The sequence below is a fragment of the Puma concolor genome, chromosome E2, assembly GCF_028749965.1.
Source record: "Puma concolor isolate L17-30 chromosome E2, mPumCon1.1.hap2, whole genome shotgun sequence".
Classification (NCBI taxonomy): domain Eukaryota; kingdom Metazoa; phylum Chordata; class Mammalia; order Carnivora; family Felidae; genus Puma; species Puma concolor.
The window spans coordinates 49,215,065-49,225,233 of NC_141681.1; the positions used below are offsets into that span (position 1 = coordinate 49,215,065).

At 52.5% G+C, this 10,169-nt stretch overlaps 1 protein-coding gene and 1 long non-coding RNA gene across 3 annotated transcripts in view; one reads left to right on the forward strand and one right to left on the reverse strand.

Annotated features, from left to right (window-relative positions):
- The window catches only part of AXL (AXL receptor tyrosine kinase), a 29,292-nt gene that overhangs the window by 7,031 nt on the left and 12,092 nt on the right, over positions 1–10,169 (forward strand). Inside the window, exons 5-12 of one of the 2 annotated variants that reach the window (XM_025914213.2) lie at positions 1,276–1,356; positions 1,497–1,612; positions 4,927–5,137; positions 5,448–5,587; positions 6,263–6,413; positions 6,615–6,641; positions 8,198–8,330; positions 8,613–8,704. In XM_025914213.2, the coding sequence (XP_025769998.1) occupies positions 1,276–1,356; positions 1,497–1,612; positions 4,927–5,137; positions 5,448–5,587; positions 6,263–6,413; positions 6,615–6,641; positions 8,198–8,330; positions 8,613–8,704 (951 nt within the window). The remainder of the gene's footprint in view (positions 1–1,275; positions 1,357–1,496; positions 1,613–4,926; positions 5,138–5,447; positions 5,588–6,262; positions 6,414–6,614; positions 6,642–8,197; positions 8,331–8,612; positions 8,705–10,169) is intronic. The other variant, XM_086689855.1, reaches the window with a different exon arrangement.
- On the reverse strand, positions 258–4,927 carry LOC147573619 (uncharacterized). The gene is made up of 2 exons (XR_015244894.1): positions 4,116–4,927; positions 258–1,815 (listed from the first exon to the last, which is right to left on the reverse strand). It is a non-coding gene; the product is annotated as an uncharacterized LOC147573619 (long non-coding RNA).

Consider the following 10,169-nt stretch of genomic DNA (forward strand, 5'->3'; position numbering starts at 1 on the left):
ATTTCCTCGTGTGTGAATCTGTGTATTTTTGTGTTTGTGTGTCTGCGCCTCTTGTTTGTCTCTGTACTTGTCCTGGTGCATGTGTGCATGTGTGTGCATGTCCGCCTGTGTTCCCACCTGCACCACACTGGGAAGGGGAGGCAGTCCACCCCCAGACACCCAGAAAGTTATCCAAGACACGTATTAACTCACTTACCCATAGAATTACACACGCTGGCATTTCTACAGACACGCCCCACAACGTTCAATAGTACATAAAGGCATCCACATAAATTCATCCATTCGTTCAACAAGCATTTACAGAGCACCTGTTGTGTGCAAGGCCATCGTATGCCCTGGGCCATACAGCTGGGGGCAAAACAGAAACCCCTGCCCTCCTGGAGTTGACGTAGTGGAGTAGACACTAAGCAAGACAAGGTAATAGGTAAAGTATGTTGTGATGAGAAGAACCAGAGGAAATGTAAAGCAGTGGAGTGGCTAGATAATGGACGTGATATCCCAGCTCTAAACAAGACAGCCAGGGGCGGGGTGGCTGAGAAGGTGGGGTCTAGTAACAAATGTGAAGGAGGGCAGGAGGGAGCCACGTGCACATCTGTGGGAAGACTGATCCAAGCGGAGGGAACAGAGAAATGCAAAGTTCCTGAGGAGGTGGGAACGTGTCTGATGTCTGATGGCCTGTGTTCCAGAAACACCGGGAGGCCACTGAGGGCGGGAGGGGGAGGGGGCTTGGTAGGAGCTGAGCTTAGAGCTTATAAGTGAACAAACATTACCTTTATACACACCGGTGAAGGCCTGTTTCTTAAGTGTGTGTCCATTCGGTATAGAAGCCTCTACGTGTGCCTGTGTGGCTCAGCGTGATCGTGTCTGCGTTTGTCCCAGTGTGTGACTGTGTGTGTGTGTGTGTGTGTGTGTGTGTGTCTGTGTGCATAAGTGTATGTGTCTGTGTGTCTATATGTGCATGTGTGAGTATGTGTTTCTGTGTGTGAGTGTATGGGTATGTAAGTCTCTTTGTGTGTGTGCCCCTGTGTGTGTCTGCATGTATGTATGTCTGTGTGGTGGGGCGTCAGGACTGAGGCCACCAGCCTGTCCTTGTCTTTGCATCTGAGGATGGAGGCCTGCATTCCCAACTCATCGCCCTTCCCCCCTCTCTCCCATGCAGCAGGTGCCCATGCAGGCTAGACTGACCCTGTCAGGCAGTAGAAGGTGGCCCAGCATGGCCCGGGAACCCCTTCTTGGCCTCTCTGACACTGGGCCCTTCCTTCTGTGACTCCCCAGGCTTGAACAAGACGTCTTCTTTCTCCTGTGAAGCCCACAATGCCAAGGGGGTCACCACATCCCGCACAGCCACCATCACAGGTGACAGGAAAGGGAGCTGGGGAGCTGGGGGTCAGAGGGTGTGAGGTCTGGGCCCAAGGTCAGAGCTGGGGTAGAGGGAAGGGCGGGGAGCTTTGGGCCAAGGCCCCCCAGGGTCAGCTCCTCCCCTCATCTCTCCGCAGTGCTCCCCCAGAGGCCCCACAACCTCCACCTGGCTTCCCGTCAGCCCACAGAGCTGGAGGTGGCTTGGACCCCAGGCCTGAGCGGCATCTACCCCCTCACGCACTGTACCCTGCAGGTGAGACCTTGGCCCTCCTTCTACCGCTCATAAGCCCCCATCCTCTTCCTGGGAAACCAGCCCTTCCCAGCCATTCGTGTGTTGACCAGCAGTAGAGCCTTGAGTTAAGCCAGAAGTCCTGGGTTCAAATCCTGACTCTACCAGCGGCCGGCTACAGGAGCATGGCCCGGTGACTTAATCTCACTGGACCTCGGTTCTCTCATCTGTAAAGTGGGCAGATAGGCTTGTTGTAAGAATTCAGTGAGTGAATGCAAGTAGCAAACTTACCATAGTATCTGGAACATAGGATATGCACGATAGACTATCAGCTGCTTTAACTTTTTTTAGTATTAGTAATATTGACTCTGGCCAGAGAGGGAATCCTGAGACAGGTGATCCAGAGCCATCTCTGTCACCTCCAGGTGCCCGCAGCCCTGTACGTCTCCCATCCCAGCCCTGATCACTCTGGGGTGTCACTGTTTTGGGGGTGAGTGTGTCTCCCCACCGGACAGTGAGCTCGGGGAGGGGGCCGGTCCCAGCTGTCTTGGTCACCACTGAGTCCTCACGATTGCCCAGCGCAGGGCCAGACCTAGATTAGGGAACGTTTGCTGGAACCTGAAATGCTCTAGACCCAGCCCTTCTGCATCAAAGTTGTTCCTGTTCTCCAGTGAGAAAAACAAACCAATGCAGATCTCTGAATACGAGCCCAGTTCTGGCCTGAAGCTCTCTGAGATTTGGAAGTTGGAATAAGGGTGGGACAGTGCCTGCCACGGCAGGTGACAGTACTTAGCAATGACCAGCTTTTATGGAGTGTCAGCTCTGTGCCGGGCCTTGTCTTAAGGCTTTGCGCACACCCCCTTGCGTGTTTATGGAGTAGGGTCTATGGATTCACCCGTTTTCCAGATGAACAAACTAAGGCTCAGAGTAGTCACACAACCTGCCCAAGATCACAGCCAGGAAGTGGCAGAGGTGGGATTCGAACCCTCATCTCCTCAAACCCAAACAGTCCTCCTCACCTCCTGAGAGACCGTTCAGAGCCAGCGCGTGATTAAATAAGAGTTGTCTTTCTTGTAATTACGTGCCCTGGACATAATTTCATTTGCTTGTCATTTTAACCCTAGAAACGTAATCTGTTAATCTTTCTGTTTTCAAGGTAAGGAACTGAGACCCAGAGAGGGGAAGTGATCTGCCCTTCCCATTGGCTAAAAGGGATAAAACTGATTTAATCCCCGAGGCCAGGGCCCATTTGGGAGACCTCAAATGCCAGGTCAGGCATCTGCTGTACCCCCAACCCACATGCGTCCAATGTCAAAGGAAAGCGGAAGTGTGTCCCTCTTCCCTCTCCAGGGCTCACTTCCTGCTGCGCGTGGCGTGGGGCTAGGGGGTTCGAATGGGAGGGTCACAGGGAAAAGAGAAGTGTGAGTGGGCACGGGGAGGCTGATTGTCTGGACCCATGTCCCTGTTGTCCCCTTTGTCCCAGCGAAGGTTCCCCTTCCCATCTGTCACTGCAGGTCAGAGAGCAGGCATGGGACAGCTTCCCCCCATCCCACTCCCCACCATCTGGCCAGGCCTCGTGGTGGTCTCCTCTCCCCACAGGGGTCTGTGTGACCTTGGGCAAGCTGCCGAACCACTCTGGGCCTCATTGTCCTCATCTGTAAAATGGGAATGAAAAAAGAAATTGACCTCAGAGGGTGGTGGTAAAAAGCCAATGAGTTCATCCAGGATTGCACTGGCCAGGGTGCCTGATACAGTGTTGGCACTCAAGAAATGTTAGATGTTGATATGATGCGCGGACCCCCTGACGTGCACTGTGTCATTAAACCTCACACCCTGCCAGGTAGGGACTCTTGGATGCCCATTTTCCAGAGATAGGAATAGAGACTCAGAAAAGTAAAGACGCTCATGCTAGGTCATACAGCAAGTGATATCCAAGCCAGGACTTGGACCCAAAGAATCTTGAGTTCACATCGGAAAGCAGTAAACACCTTCTGACACATGGTGTAGAGGAGCGGTTAGGTCTCCTGCTGGCTCCCCGGTTGCAGGGGGCGGGAGGCAGCATCCTTGCGGTGTGGGGCTGTGATTGTGTGGCTGTAGAGGGTTTGTGGTTCTGTGTGGCAGGGCTCTGCAGATGCAATCCCCAGCTGTGGCCTCTGCCATGCTGATCGTGCTATTCCTGGGGACCAGGTGAGTGTCCCAGCCTGTGCCTTTGTGCAGAGTGTGCAGAGTTTGACATTGGTAGCCAGGCAGCCTCTCACACATGCACAAAATAATAATAATAAACACCCGATGTGGACAGGCCCTCTTCTAAGCGCTTACAAGCATCAATTCAGTCAGTCCTGCAAGTTAGGAAGCCATTGTTGTTTTCCCATTTTACAGATGAGGAAACTAAGGCACAGAGCTAGGGAACGGTAGAGGCTGGATTTGAAGCCCAGATCCAGCGTCTACACCTAGCACTAAGGCTATACTGCCTCTCTGAACAGAAGTACCGTGACTATCAGTGATGTTCTTAAATGGACATTCTCACCGTAAGTAGGGCAGAAGTTTGCAAGACAGGTTGGGGTTCAGTTCCCACCTTCGTCAGTGACAAGCTGGTGACCTTGGACAAGTGGTTCCATCTCTCCAATACTCAGGGTCCTCATCTGTAAATGGGTATACACACAGTACCCACACTGAGGCCTGAGGTCAGGGTCAAAGCAGTTCTGATTTATAAAGGGCTTTTCTTTTTTATTAAGATATAGCATACATAACGTGCATAATCTTTGGTGTAAACCTAGATTGTTTAACACGAATATTCACCCATGTCACCATCCTTCCAGATCGAGAGGCAGACTCTTCCCCGACCCCCTACAAGGATCCTTCAACCCCCAGAGATGCCCACTCTTCTGACTTCTATTGTGGGACATTACTTTTGCCCGTGGTTGAATGTCATTGTCACTTTATTGATGCTGACCACCTGCCATGTTCTGTACAGCTTGTCCTATGTTCATCCTTTAGGCAGCCTTGTAAGGTATTTGGTCCTCTAAGCCCCCATTTTCCAGATGAGGAAACTGAGGCTCAGAGAGGGAAAGTCTTGCCAGAAGTGGCTTCTGCAAGTGATGATAGAGCCACATTGTACAACCGGGTGGTCTCCTTGCTTTGCAAATGCACGTGCCCATGTTACACCAGCACGGCACACACACACACACACACGCACGCACACACACACACACACACGCACATGCACGCACATCCTTGCGAAGCCGTGTAATCACACCAGGACCACCACCATCGACTTGGGTGACCACCTCGTTTAATTGCGTGGCCATCCTGTCCTCATGCTCCTTCCCTCTCCCCAGGCTGTGCTGTCAGATGATGGGGTGGGTGTCTGGCTGGGAGAGCCAGACCCCCCCAAAGAACCTATCACCTTGCAAGCATCCGTCCCCCCTCACCAACTTCGGCTGGGTGGCCTCCACCCTCACACTCCTTACCACATCCGGGTGGCCTGTACCAGTAGCCAGGGCCCCTCGCCCTGGACCCACTGGCTTCCTGTGGAGACACCGGAGGGAGGTAAGAAGGAGCTGGTGTGGGGCAGACATCACTCTCTGCCCTGCTGGACCTTGCTCACATCGATGCCACCCCCAGCAGCTCCTGTTACCCATTCACCCCATGTGGCCTTAGTCCTTCCTGTCCACCCCCTGACTCCTCAGCACGGCCCACTGGCATCTCTCCCAGACCTCTTCCCTGCGCTTCTGCTCATGGGAGGGCTGCACGAGTTGCCCACGTGCATGCCCTTTGCACCCTGCCCCCGCTTCCTGGGAACAGGGGAAGGGGGCAGGAAGAGGTAGGGTGCCAGCTTCCCCTCTTCCCTGTCCTCCAGTACCCCTGGGCCCCCCTGAGAACGTTAGTGCCATGCGGAATGGGAGCCAAGCCCTCGTGCGTTGGCGGGAGCCAAGGGCACCCCTGCAGGGCACCCTGTTAGGGTACCGGCTGGCCTATCGAGGCCAGGACACTCCGGAGGTGGGTGCTGTTGGCTGGGCTGGGGCGGAGTGGCCGGGGGGAGGGAGTGGGGGAGGAGATGATAGGGTGGACATGGACAGTTGTGCAGGTTGGGTAGTATGGCATACATTACACCTAGGAGAGCACTTTCTGGGAAAGTTAAAGGAGTCCAGGGAAGGGTCAGGGAGTAGCTATTTACGAATCATTGTAAAAAGCGTTTCGGTAGACTTACAGATGTACTATGACAATTTTATAGCAGATAATTGTATAACACCTTGAAGAAGGGGTGACTTTTCCTAATTTGCACAAGAGTGGTGTTGCAACAAGCAGCACCCTGGGGTGCAGAAATGGAGTGGGAAGCGGGGAGTTACGAGGCAATAGAGGAACACGGGGGGGGGGGGGGAAAGGTGAGGGTTAGCCCCTCAGCAGAAGTACTGCGTGCCACGCACAGTGCTAGCACTTGAGCACAGGCGACGAATGAAGCAAAGGCCCAGTCCTGGTGGAGCTGATGAGTGGGTGTGGGGATGGAGAATGGAGGTGGCGATGGGGGTGAGAGATGAAGGGTAGGAGGAGAAAGGGTGAGGGGCTGGGCGTGAGGAGGAGGCTTTGAGAAAGATGAGGACTTGAGGCCAAGGGTGCAGTCTTAAGAGTTGGAGGCCTGGGACTCTACCCTGATGCTACATCTGGATGTCCTAGGTGCTAATGGACATAGGGCTAAAGAGAGAGGTGACCCTGGAGCTGCAGGGGGATGGGACTGTGCCCAACCTGACCGTGTGTGTGGCAGCCTACACCGCTGCTGGGGATGGACCCTGGAGCCACCCTGTGCCCCTGGAGTCCTGGCGCCCAGGTAACTTCATGCTCAGCCCCCTCCAACTGATTCACAAGGACCATGTCTTTCCCAGATACCCCTGCCTTGCTCCATGTACCTTTCAGTGTTGCCCCAATCTAGGCTCTTTTCCTACCCCGGAAGCTTACTGAGAGCCTCACCCATGTCACATCAGTCTTGCTTTCTCTGAGCATGTCCTCCCTCTGTCCTTTCTCCTCACAGGGCAAGGACAACCAATCCACCTGCTAGGTAAGGGTTTTCGCACCTTCTCTCCTCCTTTCTTTCCCTCAGCTCCCAGTGAGGACTCCATCACCACACACATACTCTTTGACATGCTTTCCGTGTTTCTCAAACTTCTCGTTCTAATCCTCTACTTTTGGGGTTTGTGTGGTCCTTGATGGGGTTGCCTGGAACGGCCTCACACATCGTAGGAACTCAATGAATGTAGATGGGTGGCTGGATGGATGAATGGATGGATGGATGGAGGGATGGATAGATGAATAGATGGTGGGTGGGTGGATGGATGGATGGAAGGAGGGATGGATGGGTGGATGAATAGATAGACGGATGGATAGATCAGTTATCCCCCTCAAATCCCTCTCAAGTATTTCTTCAGCAATTCTCAAAAACTTCTCCTACACCCATTGTACCCTCCTAGCATTATGACAGCTCACCTCTTGTAACTCAACCTACTATCCTTAAATATTCCTCCCATGCCTTCCTGCCTTTCTTTGCAAACCCTTTCCACAGCCTCCTTTCCTCCCAGTCTTCTTTCCCAATCATAGCTTTACAACCCTTCGTTCCTCACCCACACCTCTCAAACCCAATCACACCCACACTTCGCATTCACAAACTCTGCACGCTTTTTACACACTCACCATATATCTCACATTGCAAATGCTGGAAAACTTCGGGTCCACACTTTTCGACTCTCCTGACACGTTACTCCCTCGCCCCTTGCCAGTCCTACCTGTTCCCACTCTATGCACACACCCACACCAGACTCCTGCTACATTTACCATGTACCCATTCCCATCCCTTACACATCTACTCCCACCTTTCTGCACACCATTTCATCCCATGTTCCTCACCTGCCCTTCCCACACTCCTCTTGCACCAAAGTTACATCCTTACAAATCACTCTTCGCTAATTGTATCTAAAACTCCTTGGGGCGCCTGGGTGGCGCAGTCGGTTAAGCGTCCGACTTCAGCCCGGGTCACGATCTCGCGGTCCGTGAGTTCGAGCCCCGCGTCGGGCTCTGGGCTGATGGCTCGGAGCCTGGAGCCTGTTTCCGATTCTGTGTCTCCCTCTCTCTCTGCCCCTCCCCCGTTTATGCTCTGTCTCTCTCTGTCCCAAAAATAAATAAAAACGTTGGAAAAAAAAAATTAAAACTCCTTGACTACTCCTCACTCGCATACCCAAAACTCCTCCAACATCCACCTGACGCTCTATATATACATGCCTTTTCTTTGCACATGCATTTCACTTCCATCCCTTACTTTATGGAAACCCCTCCATCATCAGGACACACTCCTCAAGACTACTCCTTAGCCATCTATGCGTGAACCTCACACTCCTTACACACGCCCCCCCCCCACACCCATCCTATGCTGCATGCATTCTCTCCCTTGCTCACCCGTTTTTCACACCCAAATCCGGTCTCCCTGGATAAATGAACACACCTACCTGCCACATGTCTCATCAGATATTTCCTCATCTGCCTCCCTCCAACATCACCCCTTTGGGTCCCAGGGAGCAGGATCCAGAGCCCCAGCCATGACCTGTGTCCCATACCCCCTGACAGTGAGTGAGCCCCCAGCCCCTGCCTTCTCATGGCCCTGGTGGTATGTACTGCTGGGAGCAGTTGTGGCCGCTGGCTGTGTCTTCATCTTGGCCCTGTTCCTCGTCCACCGACGGAAGAAGGAGACCCGCTATGGGTGAGTTGGAACTACATGAGTAGGAAGGCTAATGTGGATTGGAACAGAGAGGCTGGAGTCGGGGAGACCGTGAGGAGGCTGGTACAGGATGAGAGATTAGCAAGAATCGGAATGAGGACAAGGGGGGAGGCAGAAGGTAGCCATCCAAGACAAGCTCAGCAAACGATGGAGGAGAGGGGGGGCAGGGCCTGGGGTTAGGGTGGTGGTCACTTTCACTGCTGTTGGAAGGAGGGGGTTCCACTCATTTCTGCCCTGCCCTCACCTCCTGCCTGTTCCCCCCAGAGAGGTGTTTGAACCAACAGTGGAGAGGGGTGAACTGGTGGTCAGGTACCGTGTTCGCAAGTCCTACAGCCGCCGGACCACTGAAGCCACCTGTAAGTGAACCCTGTGCCTCCCTGCCCTGGTGCGGGGATGATGAGTGTAGAGACTGGGGCCTGCTAAGCTTCTGTCGATGCATGCACCAAAAGTTTCTGAAAGTCTTGGAATGCTGGGTTGTTAGAACCACAGACCATAAGAACAACAGAACTGTGAAACCACACAGACCCTTAGAGTAATAGAGTCTTAGGGGTGCCTGGGTGGCTCAGTCGGTTAAGTGGCCAACTTCGGCTCAGGTCATGATCTCGCGGTCAGTGAGTTCAAGTCCCGCGTCGGGCTCTGTGCTGACAGCTCGGAGTCTGGAGCCTGTTTCAGATTCTGTGTCTCCCTTTCTCTGACCCTCCCCCGTTCATGCTCTGTCTCTCTCTGTCTCAAAAATAAATAAACGTTAAAATTTTTTTTAAATAAAAAAAAAAGAATAATAGAGTCTTAGACACAATAAATCGTAGAAGGACCAAACCCCGGGGCCACAGGACCCTAGGACATTGTAATGATGATGATGATAAAGATAATGATGATGGTAACAATAAGGATGAGGATCATTGATGATGATGAAGCCAATGATGACAGCCAACCCTGGCACTTCCTATGTGATGGGCGCTGTCCTAAGTGCTCTGTACATATCACTTAGTTTAATCCTCATGACAACCCAATGAGGTAGGGACGTCAACAGATGAGGAAGCTGTGGTATAGAGTGGTTAAGTAACTTCCTCAAGGCCACACAGCTTGTAAGTCAGACAGCTGGGCTCCGAACCCAGGTAGATTTGCTCTGAAGTCCATCCTCTTAACTGCCTCTTGGAATTATAGAATGTTAGAGAGGTAAGGTTGATCTTGGCCGAAACAATCAAAGGCTTAATTCTTGGTGCGCCTGGGTGGCTCAGTTAGTTAAGCATCGAGCTTCGGCTCAGCTCATGATGTCACGGTGTGTGGGTTTGAGCCCCACATCGGGCTCTGTGCTGATAGCTCAGAGCCTCGAGACTGCTTTTGATTCTGTCTCCCTCTCTCTCTGCCCTTACCCCATTCGCACTCTGTCTCTCTCAAAAGTAAATAAACATTAAATGAAAAATTTTTAATGTTGTAATACTACAGACCCTTAAGATTTTTTTTTTTAATTTTAACTATTTATTTTTGAGAGAGAGCTCGAGAGAGCTCATGTGCACAAGTGAGGGAGGAGCAGAGAGACAGGGGACAGAGGATCCGAAGCAGGGCTCCACGCTGATAGCAGAGAACCTGATTCAGGGCTCCAACTCACAAATGGTGAGGTCATGCCCTGAGCTGAAGTCAGATGCTTAACTGACTGAGCCACCCAGGTGCCCCTAAACCCCTAAGATTTTGAAAATCATAGGCTCTTAGAACTCTAGACTCTCTGTTCGACTGTGGAGCTATGAAGTGTCCCAGCTAAGAAGGGACCTCAGAGGCCACCTCGTCAAATCTCTTCATCTTTCCAGCTGAGGAGACCAGAAA